Here is a 20,639-nt window from a genome sequence, read left to right on the forward strand (position 1 = left end):
ACCCGGATCTCTGGCACTGTCAGGCAGCGGCTCTGCCAGCTGCACCACTGTGCTGCCCATTTGACCATAATATACATTGGAAACCAGCAATTCTCAGCAATACCTACTGATTGACTACCCTTAGCAATACCTTTGTCTAAAACACCATTTAGTGTGGCACTGGGGCACGGCGGTAAAGCTCCTGCCTCACGCGCCACAGACTTGCTCGGGTTTTCTCCGTGTGCTCCGATTTTCTCCCACATTCCAAAGACATACAGGTCTGTAGGTTAATTGGCCTCTGTAAAATGTCCCTAATGTGTAGGACACAACTAGTATGAGTGTTTGTTGGTCGGCGTGGACACGGTGGGCCGAAGGGCCTGTTTCCACACTGTATCTCTAAACTAAACCAGACTAAAAAAAAAATCAGCCTTGTTGCTTAGCTTGCATGACGTTCGTCAGTCAGATCTCTGTAACGGTACAATTCCTCTTTTTATAGGTGTGCCAATTAAGAGTCGAAAAGACTCCTTGTGATAGTAACGCTCTGTACATGCTTGGCCTGGCCCAGATTGTCGACTTTGACAATGAGACTACTCCAGCAAAAGCCAAAATACTGATTGAAGAGGCATGCCTGAGCTTCAGAGCCAGCATCAGCTTGGAGAACAAACCAATGTCCGGAGAGCCGCCAATGGAACTAATCCGTAAATGAACAGCTCGGGGTCATGGGTTACGGGGAGAAGGCAGGGGAATGGGGTTGAGAGGGAGATATAGATTGAATGGCGGAGTAGACGATGGGCCGAATGGCCTAATTCTGCTCCTATATGTTATATGGTTATAACTTTTTTCACACAAAGGGTGGTGGGTGTATGGAACAAGCTGCCTGAGGAGGTAGTTGAGGATGGGACTATCCCAACATTTAAGAAACAGACAGGTACACGGATAGGACAGGTTTGGAGGGATATGGGCCAAATGTAGGCAGGTGGGACTAGTGTAGCTGGGACATTGTTGGCCGGTGTGGGCAAGTCGGGCCAAAGGGCATGTTTCCACTCTGTATCACTCTATGACTTTGTGAGCTCTGTACTTCCATTTATCTGTGACATGGTTCAAAATACAATATAGTATTGTGCTCAAAGCACTTGGAAATAAGGAGCTTGAATTTAGTATCATGAGTGTCCACACAACACCCCATATTCCCCTCGGGTAGCTTACAGATAAACAGTATGCACATTGAATTGTTGAATTTCAAGTACCCATCTCCCACTTCCCCTCCACCCCACTGTGCAAATATTTCTCCCACCATGCCAGTCACCCGGCTCCCTTCCCCTCCTCTGTACACTCATCACTCCTCCGAGTCATATATTTCCCTTTTATTACCATTTTACCCTCCCCCATCCCCTTCCACTTACATCTCTTCCTCTGGCCGCACTCCTCTCATTATCTGACACCCTTTTGTCTCCTTATCACCTCCAGCATTTGTCACTTACTCCTCCCATCTGCCAACCACCCTTCCCCCCTCCCCCGTCACCCGTATCCACCTATCACTTGCCAGGTTTGTCCTGCCCCCGCCTGCTACAATCAGTCTGAAGAAGGGTCCAGACCCGAAATGCCACCAATCCCTGCCCTCCAGAGATGCTGCCTGACCCGCCGAGTCTTTTTTCGTCGTACGTTAGCAGCATCTTGCAGCTTCCTGTTGCCGTGTTATAAAGACAATGAAACGAGATGTGACGTGACTGAGCTTTTATTGTTTTGCCTCTGCAGAGCAGAAATGGTGGCAGGATTGGAAATTGGACGAAAGCCAGAAAGCTATGCAGCAGAAGCAGCAGAAAGTTGAGGCCAAGCAGGAGCTGAAGCTGGATCAGCCAGACACAAAGGCTGCACCCTTTGCTTCTGGGTCGCGTCCTTCCTCCAAATCTGTAATTAGCAGAGTCAAAATCCCTAGCATAAGAGGATCCGCAGGAGCATCCAAAACGTCTCTATCGGGCCGTTCCAAAGCAAGCGAACCATCCAAACCTACCAGGTAATCAGCCCACATATCAATGTCGAGAGTGTTGTGAACAATTTTAGGCACCATATCTGAGGAAGGATATGCTGGCTCTGGAGAGGGTCATAGAAACATAGAAAATAGATGCAGGAGGAGGCCATTCGGCCCTTCGAGCCAGCACCGCCATTCATTGCGATCATGGCTGATCAATGACCCGTGTCTGCCTTCTCCCCATATCCCTTGATTCCACTAGCCCCTAGAGCTCTCTCTTAAATCCATCCAGTGATTTGGCCTCCACTATCCTCTGTGTCAGGGAATTCCACAAATGCCACCATGTCCACATGAGGTTTACGAGAATGATCCTTGGTGAGTAGGTTAACCTATGATGAGCGTTTGTCGGCACTGGGCCTGTACTCGCTGGAGTTTAGAAGAATGAGGGGAGACCTCATTGAAAGGCTTGGTAGAGTGGATGTGGAAAGGATGTTTCCTTTAGTGAGAGAGTCCAGGACTAGAGGTCATAGTCTCAGAATTAAAGGACGCTCTTTTAGGAAGTAGATGAGACATTTCTTTAGCCTGAGGGTGGTGAATCTGTGGATTTTTTTTGCCACAGGAGGCTGTGGAGGCCAAATCAGTGGATATTTTTAAGACAGAGATAGATAGATACTAGATTAGTGCAGGTGTCAGAGGTTATGGGAAGCAGGAGAATAGGGTTAGGAGAGGGAGAGATAGATCAGCCATGATTGAATGGTGGAGTAGACTTGATGGACCGACTGACTTAATTCTATTCCTTATGACCTTATGAGAGGAGAAACAGGATTTAATTCTGATACTGTGTAGGAAGGAAGTGCAGATGCTGGTTTACACCGAAGATAGGCACAAAATCCTGAAGTAACGCAGGCAGCATCTCTGGAGAGTAGGTGAGATTGGGTGACGTTTCGGGTCGAGACCCTTCTGCAGACAGAGTCAGGGGAGAGGGAGACTAGAGATATGGAAGGGTAAGGTTTGAAAATGACAGATCAAAGCAGGTGGTGCTCAAGGAAACTTTGAATGATTCATTGTTGGCTGAGGGGAAGCTGACAACGAGGCGTACCATCTGTAAACTTAATCAGGAGGACAGATTCTGATATTGTTGTGTATTACAAGGATTATGTACATTATTTGCAAAGGACGAGCATTGGTTCTAACCATAACAGATGGCAAAGAATGTACGTTCTCCGCATGGGTTTACTCCGAGATTTCCGGTTTCCTCCCACACTCCAAAGCTGTGTAGGTTTGTAAGTTAATTGGCTTGGTATAAATGTAAATTGTCACTAGTGTGTGTAGGATAAAGTCTGGTGATCGCTGGTGATGCGGACACGGTGGGCCGAAGGGCCTGTATCTCTAATTAAGCTAACTAAACGAAAGTAGGAACACATACTGTATGATCATTAAAATACCAGTTCACTGAATTTTTAAATAGATCTGTCAAACCTGAGGTCACAAAACCAGCAACAAAAATATTGTAAGTTTAGTTTAGAGATACAGCACGGAAACAGGCCTTTCGGCCCATTGAGTCCACGCCGACCAGCGATCCCAAGTCAAGTCAAGTTTATTCGTCACATACACATACGAGATGTGCAGTGAAATGAAAAGTTGCGGAAATATACATATTACATATTTGTGGGAGGAAAAAAGAGAAAAAAAAGAAAGAAAGAAAAAAAAAGACACGATACACTAACACTATCCTACACACACTAGGGATAATTTTCAATGACACCCAGCCAATTAACCTATAAACCTGTACGTCTTTGGAGTTGTTGGAGGGAACCAGAGATCCCGGAGTAAATGCAAGCAGGTTACGGAGAGAACGACAGCACCCGTAGTCAGCACCCGTAGTGAGGCAGCAACTCTACCGCTGTGCCACTGTACCGCCCTGTAATAATGTTGGGTGGAGTGGAAGACACAGAAATAAGTCTGTCCACAAGCAAAGATGCGCAGAAAAAAACCGAGCCTAGGCCCAGCTAGTAGTTTAGGTTTTGGTCTATTATTGTCACATTTATTTACTGAGGTACAATGAAAAGCTTTGTTTTGCTTGCTATGTAGTCAGATCAGATACAGTTATACCATTCATAAATACAATCGTCAAATTCAAGGACAATGGGTAGACCGTAGGAGAAAATACAGGGTTGAGAGATCCAGAGAGGTTGGGCAGGCTGGGACTTTATTTCTTGGAGGGCAGGAGACTGAGGGCTGATCTTATAGAGGTGTATAAATCATGAAGGGAATAGACAGGGTGAATGCACAGTCCTGTACCCAAGGTAGGAGAATCGAGAGGACATAAGGGAAAGAATTTCAGAGTTCAGGCCCAGCTGCTGAGCGTGGAGTGATGAGATGATGGAGGCTAATGTTAGACAAGTGCAGCTCTCCTGGACTTTTGTAGGGCCTTGTACGATTACAGAGACTGGAAAGCCACGCTGTCCTTAGCTTTTACTGGCAGCCTCTGTAGACCCAGTGGACACTGGGCATGGGTGAGCAGAGTGAAAGGTAAGGGCTGAGCGTTAAGGTTGGGTTGACTTTGTGCTTCCGGGGAGTAGAACGAGGGAAGTTAGCCAAGATATTCACTCGAAACTAAGGCAATGCAGGCATTGGAATAATGCCCTCGCAAACGGCAGCACTTTTGAGAACAGTAACAAATCAAAACTGGTCAGATTCCATCTGTGGGCGGAAGTGATTTGATGGAAATAATTACGACTATAGATACAAGCAGAATTTTGTCAGCAGCTATGCTGAGACAGCAATGTTGGGCAGCTAAGCTGGATTATGGAAGAGTTTCTTATAAATTCTATGGTATCTGCTCAATATATATGTTTGCAGTTGCAGATATCGGGAGCTGTCGGTGTAGTTGTGGAGGCTAATACTTCTGTCCCCAAGGCGTTTAGTTTAGCTTATAGACATGTGTGCCAAGTTCATAAGATCATAAGTGATAGGAGCAGAATTGGACCATTCGGCCCATCGTCTACTTCGCCTTTCAATCATGGCTGATCTATCTCTCCCACCTAACTCCATTCTCCTGCCTTCTCCCCATAACCCCTGACACCTGTACTAATCAAGAATCTATCTCGGCCTCAAATATATCCATTGATTTAGCCTCCAACGCCTTCTGTGGCAAAGAATTTCACAGATTTGCAGCCTCTGCCTAACACACACACACACACACACACACACACACACACACACACACACACACACACACACACACACACACACACACACACACACACACACACACACACATACACACACCCTCCACCTCACACACACATACACTCACACACATACACTCACTCATACACACACATCCACTCACACACACACATACACTCACACATACACTCACACAGCCACACATACACACAACACACACACATATATACACTCACACTCACTAAGCGGAAGTCACGAAATGAGCGGGACTTTTGAACCAAACACAGTCGGACTAATAAAGCATTGCAGTTTCAAGCACAGGCAGGGCAGCAGGCCAAACAACTCATGGCATTGTCATTAAGGGCTAACAAATAATTTATTGCAATACATTGCAGACCCACAGTTCAGTTGATTCACAGCTTAGAATGAGAGTCGTGGCCTCTCTCTCGCGATCTTGCAGAGTGATTGAGTCACGTCCAGGCATCCGGGGTTTTATAGTCCAGCCCCCCCCCCCCCCTTTGGAAGGGGCATTACCTTCATCGCGGTGATTGACAGGCAAGAGGATCTCAAGGTTTTTTAAACACTCATAACTTTTTTATTTTTCATCAATGGGAAAAATCCTCGGTCAAGATGACACCTTTAATTATATAGATGTTTTAAGAATTTGTTTTTTTTATGTATTTACGGTGCCTCCGATAATTTTATTTTTTGCAGTTTTTAAAGATTTTTATAAAGTTGATTTTTTATAGTCAGAATATTTTTTACTGTAATGCCAAAATCATAAAGCATACAAAATCCTGAGGATTAGTGCTTGGATGGAAGTGGAGAAGACTTTAAATCCATCTCCTTTGATGTCGTGATAAAAGGTCAATGATCTGAAACATTAACCCTGTTACTTTTCCCACAGATGCTGCCCTAACTGTTGAGCAATCATGTTAGTTCAGTTTAATTTAGAGACACAGCCGCAAACAGGCCCTTCGGCCCACCGGGTTAATAGACAATAAACAATAGGTCAATCGAGCCATTCAATGTGATCATGGCTGATCATCCACAATCAGTACCCCGTTCCTGCCTTCTCCCCATATCCCCTGACTCCGCTATTTTTAAGAGCCCTATCTAGCTCTCTCTTGAAAGTATCCCAGGTGCCCAACCCAGGGGACATAAACATGATTACAATCGAGCCATTTCCAATGTACAAACACATGATAAGGGAATAACGCAAAGTCCAATCAAGGACAGTCCGAGGGTCACCAAAGAGGTAGATAGTAGTTCAGCATTGACACAACCAAAGAGCAGTGCTGAATTACTATCTACCTCCTTGGTGATGCTCTGACCATCCTTTATCGCTCAACTAGCTTTATCTCGCACTAAACGCTATTTCCCTATCATGCACCTATACACTGTAAATGGCTCGATTGTAATCATGTATTGTCTTTCTGCTGACTAGTTAGCACACAACAAAAGCTTTTCACTGTACCTCAGTACACGTGACAATAAACTAAACTAAACATCCTCACACACCTGCTTACTGTTCATTCGGATTATGCCTTTCATGGGTTCATGCCGACTATACTATATTACTTATATTATTATATGAATTCCCTACTAAGGTATATGACGAAGAGGTGTGTTGGAAGGGACAGCAGATACTGGTTTAAACCGAAGATAGACACAAAATGCTGGAGTAACTCTGCGTGTCAGGCAGCATCTCTGGAGAAAAGGAATTGGAGACGTATTGGGTCATAAGGTCTGGCAAAGAATCCCACAGATTCACCCTCTGACTAAAGAAAATCTCATCTCCTTCCTAAAAGAACGCCCTTTAATTCTGAGGCTATGACCACTAGTTTAGACTCTCCCACTAGTGGAAACATCCTCTCCACATCCACTCTATCCAAGCCTTTCACTATTCTGTAAGTTTCAATGAGGTCCCCCCTCATTCTTCTAATCTCCAGCAAGTACAGGCCCATTGCCGACAAACACTCATCATAGGTCAACCTGCTCATTCCTGGGACCCTTCCTCAGGCTGAGACAGGGGAGAGGGAAACGAGAGATATAGACGGTGATATAGAACAAATGAATGAAAGATATGCTAAAAAGTAAAGATGATAAAGGAAACAGGTCATTGTTAGCTGTGGGCTAGGTCTCTACAAGATGACTTTGAAGAGGTGTGTAGGAAGGAACTGAGGTGCTAGTTTAAACCGAAGATAGGCACAAAAAGCTGGAGCAACTCAGCGGGACAGGCAGCATTTGTGGAGAGAAGGAATGGGTGACGTTCCAGGTCAAGACCCCTCTTGGGTTTGTTTTAATCTGGAGTGGCATTTGATATGACAGACACTGATGAATGTTTTTAATGTACCAACAGGGGGCGTGCAGCGGCCAAGACTTCTCCTGCACCATCTACTACTGCTAAAGCATCAGACCAGACTGCTGCCACTTGTAAGAAGCAAAGGAATTTGTCACGGAAATGCCTTGCATTTATCGCTTAGTCGTTGGAATATTGTAAAGAGCGCCTTTTACTTCAGACACAAAGAACTGCAGATGCTGGTTTGTAAAACAAAAAGGCACAAAGTGCTGGAGTAACTCAGCAGGTCAGCCAGCATCCCTGGAGAGCACAGACAGGCGACGTTTCAGGAAGGACCCACCTGAAACATCACCTATCCATGTTCTCCAGAGATGCTGCCTGACCCGTTAAGTTATCCCAGCACTTTGTGTGTTTTACTTTCATATTATCTGACAGACTTTATGGAATTTGGCCCAGTTCCGAACAGCCTGATAAATTTGATGTGTTCACTGGTGATTGCAGTTGCGATCAATAACTGGCACTTGTGTTTAATTTTCAAATTGCCTTCATTAGATGAGGAGATTTTCAATTTGTCTCTCAAAGGATTTGAATGCTGTAGAGTTAGGATCATTACAATCCATTAACAGAATGATGCAGTGCAGAAGGAGGCTGTTTGGCTCGTAATAAATCTGCAGATTCTTGCAAAGAGCTCTTCAATTAATCCTACGCTTTATTTTCCCCAAACTCATGAAATGTTTTAAATTAGTTTGTGGTCGTGTGCACCGCGATACAGAATATAGTTCTCAACATTGTAGCGCACCAGTTTGTGGCAAGCTCCGAATGTCCACAATGGGGTAGAGGAGAATCGGACAGGTCCCTAGCCTATGGAAGGGCCGTTCAGAAGCCTGATAACAGAGGGGAAGAAGCAGTTCCTGAGTCTGGTGGTGCGCGCTTTCAAGCTTCTGTACCTTCTGCCGGACGGGAGCGGAGAGAAGAAGGAATATGGATAGGACAGGTTTGAAGGGATATGGGCAAAACACAGGCTGGTGGGACTGGGTGTAGCTGGGACATGTTGGCCGATGTGGGCAAGTTGGGCCGAAGGGCCTGTTTCCACACTGTATCACTCTATGACTATGAATGATGGGGTGGGTCAGCTTTGATTATGTTGGCTGCTTTTCTGAGGCAGTGTGCAGTGTAGACGGAGTCACTGGTGGGGAGTCTGGTCTATGTGACGGATGAGGCTACATCTACAACTCTTTCCAATCTTTTGTGGACACTCTAAAGTTGAAATCATTAAGATCCATTAACAGAATGAAGGAGGCTGTTTGGCCCATAATAACTCTGCAGATTCTTTCAAAGAGCTCTTCAGTTAATCCCACACCCACTTATTTTCCCGCTCTTGCAAATCTTTTATATTTTCAAGTATTGATATTGGTTTGTTGTCATGTGTACCGAGATACATCGAAAAACGTAAACAAAATAAATGTTTAAGAAAGAACTGCAGATGCTGGAAAAAATCGAAGGTAGACGAAAATGCTGGAGAAACTCAGCGGGTGAGGCAGCATCTATAGAGCGAAGTAATGGGTGACGTTTCGGGTTGAGACCCTTAAAAATGCTGGAGAAACTCAGCGGGTGAGGCAGCATCCATGGAGAGAAGGAATAGGCGTCGTTAAACGTCACCTATTCCTTCCCTCGATAGATGCTGCCTCACCCGCTGAGTTTCTCCAGCATTTTTGTCTACCGTAAACAAAATAAATGACCTTTGTATTCCATAAAATTATTATCAGACAATTAACAAGGTTTTCTTTTTTTTAATTCTTCTAGCCAGTAACCAGCCTCAGACTAGTCGAGCACCAGAGAGCGATACACCTGGGATAAACCATGTTTCCTTTGCATATCGCCTCGGACTGGCTCGAGCTTTAACACGTATAGATGAAAAATCCGTCGAAGCTCAAAACTATTACAAAGAAGTCATTAAAATGGCACCTGCGGTATTACAAGTTCATCATTTTCAATGTTATCAATAACACAATCTCCAGGTGTCCAATAATCATGTTTGGCCAAAGGTATACCAGTCTGATGAAGGGTCTCAACCCGAAACGTCTCTCCAGAAATGCTGCCTGTCCTGCTGAGTTACTCCAGCATTTTGTGTCGATTCCCATTAATTCCATGCTGCTTGGGGGCACAGTGACCCATTGAGTTAAACTGTGTGTCTAGATTCAATCAACCTGCCCATTTCTCTCGACGTAGTGAATGACAGAGATGGGGGGGAGGGGGGGGGATCGATGACTCATAAACGCTGCCATTAATGTCACCCGAGAAAATGTCTTGGAAAATGTCTTGGAAAATTCTTCCAAATCCTTTGGCCACATAGGGAGGGCAGCGTCAGCATCCTCTCCCTGGCCAACATTCCCAATATCAGTCTGAAGAAGGGTCTCTACATGAAACGTCACCCATTCCTTCTGCTGCTGAGTTACTCCAGCTTTATGTGTCTATCTTCGGTTTAAACCAACATCTGCAGTTCCTTCCTACACATTCCCAAATATTAAGTTTACGGTCACACACACCCAGTTCCAATAAGCAGCACAAGCCAGATTCCCAAAACAAGCACAAGCACAGTTTCCTTGCTCTCCTTAAAGCTCAGAAGTCAATTGAGGAAAGTTGGAGAAGGAATAAGAGAGTAAGGTCAGGGCCAATAGGGACCGGAGTGAGAGGGGAGGTGAATACCAAAGTCAAAGTGTTGTATATGAATGCGGGAAGTATAAGAAATAAAGTGGATGAGCTTGAGGCTCAGTTAGAAATTGGCAAGTATGTTGTTGTGGGAATTACAGAGACATGGCTGCAAGAGGGCCAGGGCTGGGAACTGATTATTCAAGGGTATGCATCCTATCAAAAAGACAGACAGGTGGGCAGAGTGTGTGGGGTAGCTCTGTTGGTGAGGAATGAAATTCAGTCCCTTGCAAGGGGTGACATTGAAACAGGAGATGTGGAGTCAGTATGGATAGAACTAAGGAATTGTAAGGGTAGAAAGACCCTAATGGGACTTATCTACAGGCCCCCAAACAGTAAGGGTGTAAATTGAATCAGGAGTTAAAATTGGCATGTCGTAAAGGTAATGCTACGTTTGTTATGGGAGATTTCAACATGCAGGTAGACTGGGAAAATCAGGTTGGTACAGGACTCCAAGAAAGGGAGCTTGTGGAGTGCCTCAATGATGGATTCTTAGAGCAGCTTGTACTGGAGCCTACCAGGGAGAGGCAATTCTGGATTTAGTTATTGTGTAATGACCCGGATTTGATAAGGGAACTTGAGGTTAAGGAGCCATTAGGAGGTAGTGACCATAATATTGTCAGGTTGAATCTACAATTTGAGAGTGAGAAAGGTAAATCGGAGGTGGCAGTATTACAGTTGAACAAAGGGGACTATGGAGCCATGAGGGAGGAGCTGGCCAAAGTTGACTGGAAAGATACCCTAGCAAGGATGACGGAACAACAAGGGCAGGTATTTCTGGGAATAATACAGAAGGTGTAGGATCAGTTCATTCCAAAGAGGAAGAAAGATTCCATGAGGAGTAAGGGGCGAACGTGGCTGACAAGGGACGTCAGGGACAGTATAAAAATAAAATAGTACAACGTAGCAAAGATGAGCGGGAAGCCAGAGGATTGGGTAATGTTTAAAGAGCAACAGAAGATAACTAAAAAGGCAATAGGGGGAGAAAAGATGAGGTACGAAGGGAAGCTAGCCAAGAATATAAAGCAGGATAGTAAAAGCTTCTTTAGGTATGTGCAGAGGAACAAAATTAGTTAATGTGGATTCCTTGAAGACTGAAACAGGTGAATTCATTATGGGGAACAAGGAAATGGCAGATGAGTTGAACAGGTACTTTGGATCCATCTTCACTAAGGAGGACATAAACAATCTTCCTGATATAGTAGTGGCCAGAGGATCTGGGGTGACGGAGGAACTGAAGGAAATCCACATTAGGCAGGAAATGGTGCAGGGTAGACTGATGGGACTGAAGGCTGATAAATCCCCAGGGCCTGATGGTCTGCATCCCAGGGTACTCAAGGAAGTGGCTCTAGAAATCGTGGACGCATTGATGATCATTTTCCAATATTCTATAGATTCAGGATCAGTTCCTGTGGATTGGAGGGTGGCTAATGTCATCCAACTTTTTAACAAAGGCAGGAGAGAGAAAACGGAATTATAGACCAGTTAGCCTGACATCGGTGGTGGGGAAGATGCTGGAGTCAATCATAAAAGATGGAATAGCGGCACATTTGGATAGCAGTAACAGGATCGGTCCGAGTCAGCATGGATTTACGAAGGGGAAATCATGCTTGACTAATCTTTTTGAATTTTTTGAGGATGTAACTAGGCAAATTGACCAGGGAGAGCCAGTGGATGTAATGTACCTGGACTTTCAAAAAGCATTTGATAAGGTTGCACATAGGAGATTAGTGGGCAAAATTAGGCCACATGGTATTGGGGGTAGAGTGCTGACATGGATAGAAAATTAGTTAGCAGGAAACAAAGAGTAGGGATTAACGGATCCCTTTCAGAATGGCAGGCAGTGACTAGTGGGGTACCACAAGGTTCGGTGCTGGGACCGCAGCTATTTACAATATACATCAATGATTTGGATGAAGGAATTACGTAACATTAGCAAATTTGCAGATGACACAAAGCTGGGTGGCAGTGTGAATTGTGAGGAGGATGCTATGAGAATGCATGGTGACTTGGACAGGTTGGGTGAGTGGGCAGATGCAGTTTAATGTGGATAAATGTGAGGTTATCCGCTTTGGTAGCAAAAACAGGAAGGCAGATTACTATCTAAATGGTGTGAAGTTGGGAAAAGGGGAAGTACAACGGGATCTGGGGGTCCTTGTTCATCAGTCAATGAAAGTAAGCATGCAGGTTCAGCAGTCAGTGAAGAAAGAAAATGGCATGTTGGCCTTCATAACAAGAGGAGTTGAGTATAGGAGCAAAGAGGTCCTTCTACAGTTGTGCAGGGCCCTAGTGAGACCACACCTGGAGTATTGTGTCTCTAAATTTGAGGAAGGACATTCTTGCTATTGATGGAGTGCAGCGTAGGTTTACAAGGTTAATTCCTGGGATGGTGGGACTGTCGTATGGCGATAGAATGGAGCGGCTGGGCTTGTATACTCTAGAATTTAGACGGATGAGAGGGGATTTTATTGAAGCATATAAGATTATTAATGGTTTGGCCACACTAGAGCAGGGATCGGCAACCTACTGCCCTACAGGCCCAATCCGGCCCGTAACCCACCCGTAATCATCCGGCCCGCAGGCGTTTTTTTTTTCCAATTAGTCCTGGGGCTCGCAGGCGACCTGGAACCTGCAGAAAACAAATTGAAAAACACGTGAAAACAACACCAAGTGTCACACTAGTTCATATGTATTATTACTAACGTATGTATTATTTGTATGTATTATTACTAATTTAGTTAGTATGTATTATTATTACCTCCATTTATTAACTATGGCGATAGATGTGGCCTGCCACAGTTTAAGAATAAGGAGTAAGCCATTTAGAACGGAGACGAGGAAACACTTTTTCACACAGAGAGTGGTGAGTCTGTGGAATTCTCTGCCTCAGAGGGCGGTGGAGGCCGGTTCTCTGGATGCATTCAAGAGAGAGCTAGATAGGGCTCTTAAATATAGCGGAGTCAGGAGATATGGGGAGAAGGCAGGAACGGGGTACTGATTGTGGATGATCATCCATGATCACATTGAATGACGGTGATGGCTCGAAGGGCCGAATGGCCTACTCCTGCACCTATTGTCTATTGACATTGCTACTTTGAATATTTCTGCCAATTAGTTCAGTTTTGATATACAGCGTGGAAACAGGCCCTTCGGCCCACCGAGTCTGCACTAACCAGTGATCCCCGCACACTAACACTATCCTACACTAGGGACAATTTTTATAATTTTGCCAAGCCATTTACGTCTTGGGAGTGTGGGAGGAAACCGAAGATCTCGGAGCAAACCCACGCATGTCATGGGTAGTACGTACAAACTCCAACAGACAGCACCCATAGTCAGGATGGAACCCGGGTCTCTGGCGCTGTAAGGCAGCAACTCTACCGCTGCGCCACCGTGCCGCTCAATGTCTGATCCTGAGACATTGTGATGCTGCCTTAGCTAATAATTTCCAGAGTTTACTACCTGATAATGTTAAGTTCACTTTTGCATGAGATAAAATTGACTAAGATGGCATGTTTAAGCATTTAATCTAAATTCATGGCTAAAGGAAGTGAAATGAGTTGCGATTTTCCAGGTACACGATGCTTACATCGAGTTCGCAAATCTTCTCCTGAAAACCGACCCCTTGCAAGCTGTGGACATTTACGCTAAGTTTCCGGTGAAACCCATCGAAGAACAGACCTACAATGACGCGTTCATTACTGGAGAAATAGTCCGTCTTTTAATGAAAAGTGAAAAATACGATGACGCTCGTCTGGGTCCAAATATGATTGCTTATGGGAAAGTGATGGGACTCGGTGCGTATATGAATCATCTCTGGCATGTAAAATTACTAACCTTGTCATGTGCAACATAGCAACTGGCTAATTTTTAATGTGAGTAGTTATTTGGTAAAAACAGGCCCTTAAGCCCATCTTGTCCATGCCGACCATACTGTGCTAGTCCCATTTGCCTGCATTTGCCCCAATAGCCCTCTGGAGCCTTCCCATCCATAAATCATCCAAATTTAGTATAAAAGTCATAATTTAATTTTCTTCTTTAGCTTTTTCTGGCAGCTCATTCAAGATAAGTAGTGAAAAAAATATACACTCCTTAAATCTCTCCCCTTTCACCTTCGACCTATGCACTCCAGCTTTAGAATCCTTGACCTTGGGGAAAAAGACAGGGCTGTTGAGGCACATCAGAAGGCTGCGTGTTTGAATCACGTCGGGGTCACCAATGTAGATACACCAAACGTCGTGAATAAACGGTTTCTTTATTCAGGCAAGATATACATGCAGGTTTAGTCATTGTTGTTGCTGCAAGGCTCGAGCTGAGCTCCTGCTGAGGTGGCAGGACACTCACGAAAAGAGAGAGGAAGAGGAGGAGCGAGAAGGAAGGTTGACCCGGGGTTCGGTATATACTCAGGGGCACCCCTATACCCCGTGACAACTCTTTCCCGCCATTGCCCAGTCACGTGACCCTACCCGCCCCGACTGCCGAGGGTTCGTGTAGCAAGTGGCCCAACCACAGGGCGTTCACTTTACCCTTGCCCCTCATGATTGCATACTCCTCAATAAAGTCACCCATCAGCCTCCTTCGCTTCATAGAAATACGTAAGTCCCAGCCTATCCAACCTATTCCTACAACCCAAGCCTTCAAGACCAGGTAATATCCTGGTGAAGCTTGTTTGCACCCTTTCCAATGTAACCACATCCCTCCGATAGCTGGGTGACCAGAACTGCACACAGTATTTCTGGTGTGGTCTCACCAACAACTTAACGTAACCGTTTAGTAAAATATGTGAATCCTTAAAGAGAACGCATAAATTAAAAATAGTTGAAGCATGTACAGAAACAACATTTAAAAAACCTTTGGGCAGGTACATGGACAGGAAAGGTTTCGAGGAATTAGGGCCAAACCTGGGCAAATGGGACTAGCTTTGATGGGACATCTTGGTCAGCAAGGCAGAGTTGGGCCGAAGGGCCTATTTCCACAATGTGCGACTATGAATGTAAAGATTATTGTGATATTCAAAAGGAAGAGCATCTTCCATTGTATGCTCGATCAATAGGTAACATCATACGACAGACAAGAAATAATTACCATTTAACATATGCCCATCTTTAAAATAGAGTCATAGAGTGATACAGCATGAAACAGGCCCTTCGGCCCAACTTGCCCACAACGGCCAACATGTCCCAGCTATACTAGTCCTACCTGCCTGCTTTGGGCCATATCCCTTCAAACCTGTCCTATCCATGTATCTATCTAACTTTCTTAAATATTGGAATAGTCCCAGTCTCATCTGGCAGCTTGTTCCATACACCCACCACCCTTTGTGTGAAAAAATGATCCCTCAGATTCCTATTAAATCTTTTCCCCTTCACCTTGAACCCATGTCCTCTGGTCATCGATTCACCTACTCTGTGCATCTACCGATCTATTCTTCTCATGATCTTATGCACCCCTATAAGATCATCTCTCATCCTCCTGCACTTCAAGGAATAGAGACCCAAACGAAGGAATAGAGTCCCAGTTTCGTTGTACACCCCCGCTCAGTCCGCCTTAACCTATCTGATCTCCCTGTGGCCCAGCACTTCAACTCCCCCTCCCATTCCCAATCTGACCTTTCTGTCCTGGGCCTCCTCCATTGTCAGAGTGAGGCCCAGCACAAATTGGAGGAGCAGCACCTCATATTTCGCTTGGGTAGTTTACACCCCAGCAGTATGAACATTGACCTCTAACTTCAGATAGCCCTTGCTTTCTCTCTCCTTCTCCTCCCCCTTCCCAGTTCTCCCACTACTCTTACTGTCTCCAACTACATTCTATCTTTGTCCCGCCCCCTCCACTGACATCAGTCTGAAGAAGGGTCTCGACCCGAAACGTCACCCATTCCTTCTCTCCATAGATGCTGCCCCACCCGCTGAGTTACTCCAGTATTTTGTATCTACCCCAGCTTACTCAACCTCTCCCTAAAGCTCAGACCCTCTAGTCCTGGCAACATCCTCGTAAATGTAGAAGAAATTGCAAGAAAACGATGAATATTCCGCTACATCTGTCCCTGTTTACATTTTCAGTGCCGTTCCTGAAATATTTGCATTGTTTTGCAGCCTCCATCGACGGTTACATTAACACTCTTGACCATAAATTGAAGACTCAACTTCTGATGAAGACCTACGCAGGGATCCACGGGAAACCTCTCAACGATCCAGAACTTCAAGCATTCTTCACATTCAAGCATTGGATATAGAATTACTTTGCTATCAGTAATAAAATGGCACGTCAGCACCGAAAGAATCTGAACATCAAATGCATCCTGCCGAACACAAACACGTTAAAAGTTTTGGAAACTGCGTTCAACTTTCTATAAGCCCAAACAAGCACCAATTTCAGTGTTTTCCCTCAGTTTACTCAACACATTCTGTACATTCAAAGATAATTCTGTAGTTCCCATCATCATTACAAGTTCTGAAGTGATTCCCCCCCCCCCCCCCCCCCCCCCGTAACAAAAGTTGAAATGATTGAACCCTCACAAAATCTCCAGGATTATAATTGGTTATTTATTTGACTAAATAATTCCCATCATTTTCCAGAAGCTAGCGTTTATATTGAACTACATTTGTATATGACTACTCCTCAATGTAGTTTACATAGTTTACTAACTACGTTTGCCACTATGAAGCTTTACAATAATCTGTTTTACTTTCAACAGCAGTTCGTGGTAATTCTGGAGTATATTCCACTCAAGAATTCTCAAGCCATTCGTCCCAAAATTGGTAGTTCCCATCAAGTGATGCTTTCTCATTTTATTTTATGCCACCTTGCTGCAGTACCTCTTCAAATTCATAGGCAGAATCATTTGTAATTTATTGCTATCTCAAGCTAATTCATGTTTAACCTCCGGTGGACTTGAATTAAATTATTAAAATAGCAAAATATTGTTTTAAGTTCCGTCTTCACTGGCTTAATACTTACAGCTGTCAGACTTGTGCAGGTTTCTTGTTCCTCACAGGGACTTTGTCAGTGCAATAAAAACTGAGTATACAACTCCACCCAAACTTCACAAGTTTAACAACATCAAATCCACCCCACATCAACAAAATGGTTTAGTTTAGTCTATTATTGTCATGTGTGGCGAGGTAGAGAGATGCGGCTTGGTCTGCCGTATTCCTCCAGCACGTGGCTTTAAATGGTGCTCTTTGCAATCCTTATGGCTGGAGTCAGCAGATTGTAATCATGTATTGTCTTTCCACTCACCGGCAGCACACAACTAAAGCTTTTCACTACCTCGGTACACGTGACAATAAACTAAACTCAACTCAAAACCTTTCATAGACACAACGCTGGAGTAACTCAACGGGACGGGCAACATCTCTGGAGAGAAGCAAGGGGTGAAGTTTCAGGCCGAGACCCTTCAATGCAATCCAATCAAAATCATGATTACAATCAAACTGTCCACAGTGTACAGATAAGGGGATAAATGGATCCATTATTTAACCCTCTCACAGAGATTCCCATGTCCCACCCATGACCTCACCCACCTTCTCTACCTTGACTCACATGCGTGTGGTTTTACTTTTAGATTCCCAGCATCTGCAGTTTTGTTTAAATTATTTAAATCTTGTGTGACCTCTGGTGCAATGGCCACTGTCAGATGTTCGCCCTGATCAGAATATAATAAACACACTCCAAGGACACCCGAACACAAAACGTACTGTTTAGTCCTCCTCCATTCCTTCACATCTCGACACCACGTCCAAAACTGCCAAATCTAAAACATTCACAGTCATCTACAGGCGCAGCAGCATCTATGGAGCGAAGGCCTATTTCCTTCGCTCCATAGATGCTGCTGCACCCGCTGAGTTTCGCCAGCAATTTTGTCTACCTTCGATTTTCCAGCAACTACAGTTCCTTCTTAAAAACAGTCATCTTCAGCTTTGGAATGACCCTTGCCATGTCCATGCCCCTTGCTCGTGCCAATAGATGTAATCTTACGATACGATAGAACTTTATTTATCCCAGGAGGAAAATTGATCTGCCAACAGTCATAAAACACAAGGTACATGAAACATGAGATCACACAGGGATTTGTGCGTCTGTGGAATTCTCTGCCTCAGAGGGCGGTGGAGGCCGGTTCTCTGGATACTTTCAAGAGAGAGCTAAATAGGGCTCTTAAAGATAGCGGAGTCAGGGGATATGGGGAGAAGGCAGAAACGGGGTACTGATTGGGGATGATCAGCCATGATCACATTGAATGGCGGCACTGGCTCGAGGGGCCGAATGGCCTACTCCTGTACCTATTGTCTATCGTCTAAAGTGACGAGTGGAAAGGCTTGGGGGATGTGCAAAGATTGGGGGGGGGGGGGGGCGAGGGGAGTCAGTCTCAGTCTACCCCACGACAGAAGGGGGAGGAGTTGTACAGTTTGATAGCCACAGGGAAGAAGGATCTCCTGTGGCGTTCTGTGCTGCATCTTGGTGGAACCAGTCTGTTACTGAAGGTGCTCCTCAGGTTGACCAGTGTGTTAAGGAGGGGGTCCACGTGGCTCCCTCCTCAAAAACTGAGTGCAAAGAGGGAGGCATAGGAATCTGATGTCTATGTGGCCGGCCTTATCTCCTGGCACCCACCATCTGGTGAACAAGATATTTCTCAGCAGCCAAGTACAGTTTTTCTCAGTTCCCAGGCAGGGTCTTTGACCCGAAACATTAGCAATTTCACTTTCCACTGAGGCTGCCCAACCTGCTCAGTTTCTCCACCAGCATCTGCTTTTATATCAGATTTTCAGCATCTGCGTTCTTCTTTATCTTCACATCACCGCTGCTGGTTCAAAGGGCCGAATGGCCTATTCCTGCACCTATGGTCTATTGACTTGGCAAACCAACAATGCAATGCTCATCATTTGATGCTCAAGGGATATTTATCAGCAGCCAAGCGCTGTCGCTGCCAGTATGGCTATTGGTTTCGTCGAGAGCCAATGGTTGATTCTGCCTGTCTCGCTGAGTTACAGAGTGATAGAGTGATTCAGCGCGGAAACTTGCCCACACCGGCCAACATGTCCCAGCTACACTAGTCCCACCTGCCAGCATTTGGTCCATATCCCTCCAAACCTGTCCTAACCATGTACCTGTCCAACTGTTTATTAAATGTTGGGATAGTCCCAGCATCTGGCAGCTTGTTCCATACACCCACCACCCTTTGTGTGAAAAAAGGGTGGTGCAGTTACTCCAGTATTTTGTGCCTATCTTCAGTATAAACCAGCATCTGCAGATCCTCCCTACACGTTGATCTTGTTCTGTTTCATCAAGCACCCGGTCTGCCTGTCTTGACAATGCTGCTTTAAACTGCTTCTCAGTGAAGAAAGCGAATGGCATGTTGGCCTTTATAACAAAAGGAATCGAATATAGGAGAAAAGAGGTCCTTCTGCAGTTGTACAGAGCCCTAGTGAGACCACACCTGGAGTATTGTGTGCAGTTTTGGTCCCCTAATTTGAGGAAGGACAATCTTGCTATTGAGGGAGTGCAGCGTAGGTTTACAAGGTTAATTCCCGGGATGGCGGGACTGTCATATGCTGAGAGAATGGAGCAGCTGGGCTTGTACACTCTGGAGTTTAGAAAGATGAGAGGGAATCTCATTGAAACATATAAGATTGTTAAGGGCTTGGACACACTAGAGGCAGGAAACATGTTCCCGATGTTGAGGGGGTCCAGAACCAGGGGCCACAGTTTAAGAATAAGGAGTAAGCCATTTAGAACGGAGACGAGGAAACACTTTTTCACACAGAGAGTGGTGAGTCTGTGGAATTCTCTGCCTCAGAGGGCGGTGGAGGCAGGTTCTCTGGATGCATTCAAGAGAGAGCTAGATAGGGCTCTTAAAAATAGCGGAGTCAGGGGATATGGGGAGAAGGCAGGAACGGGGTATTGATTGTGGATGATCAGCCATGATGCACATTGAACTGGCTCGAAGGGCCGAATGGCCTCCTCCTGCACCTATTGTCTATAAACCGAAGATAAGACATAAAAACCTGGAGTAACTCAGCGGGTGAGGCAGCATCTCTGGAGTATAGGAATAGGTGACGTTTCGGGTCAAGACCATTCTTCAGACAGAGTCAGGGGAGAGGGAGACGAGAGATATAGATGGTGATGTAGAGAGATATAGAACACATGAAGAAGGGTCTCGACCCGAAACATCACCTATTCCTTCGCTCCATAGATGCTGGCTCACCGGCTGAGTTTCTCCAGCATTTTTATCTACCTTAGAACAAATGAATGTAAGATATACAAAAAAGTAACGATGATAAAGGAAACAGGCCATTGTTAGCTGTGGCCGAGGTGAAAACGAGTTACAAACAATGAGACTCCCCTGGACGAATGTACTGCCTTGCTGTGATCTGATGGATAGCAGAGAGATTCTTTGTTGCCTGAATGGATGATTTTTGTTGCAAATCTATCTATCTATCATTTTTATAATTGCAATGCTCCAAGGACAATGATTTTCCTTAAGGAGGCTCA

At 45.0% G+C, this 20,639-nt stretch overlaps 1 protein-coding gene across 1 annotated transcript in view; it reads left to right on the forward strand.

Annotated features, from left to right (window-relative positions):
• The window catches only part of LOC116976443, a 43,990-nt gene extending 26,932 nt beyond the window's left edge, over positions 1 to 17,058 (forward strand). Inside the window, exons 7-12 of the mRNA XM_033026335.1 lie at positions 476 to 677; positions 1,735 to 1,993; positions 7,503 to 7,576; positions 9,246 to 9,412; positions 13,726 to 13,948; positions 16,244 to 17,058. Of these exons, the coding sequence (XP_032882226.1) occupies positions 476 to 677; positions 1,735 to 1,993; positions 7,503 to 7,576; positions 9,246 to 9,412; positions 13,726 to 13,948; positions 16,244 to 16,383 (1,065 nt within the window). The 3' untranslated portion in view covers positions 16,384 to 17,058. The remainder of the gene's footprint in view (positions 1 to 475; positions 678 to 1,734; positions 1,994 to 7,502; positions 7,577 to 9,245; positions 9,413 to 13,725; positions 13,949 to 16,243) is intronic.
• Positions 17,059 to 20,639: the final 3,581 nt, after the last annotated feature.

Source organism: Amblyraja radiata, chromosome 8, assembly GCF_010909765.2.
Source record: "Amblyraja radiata isolate CabotCenter1 chromosome 8, sAmbRad1.1.pri, whole genome shotgun sequence".
Lineage (NCBI taxonomy): Eukaryota > Metazoa > Chordata > Chondrichthyes > Rajiformes > Rajidae > Amblyraja > Amblyraja radiata.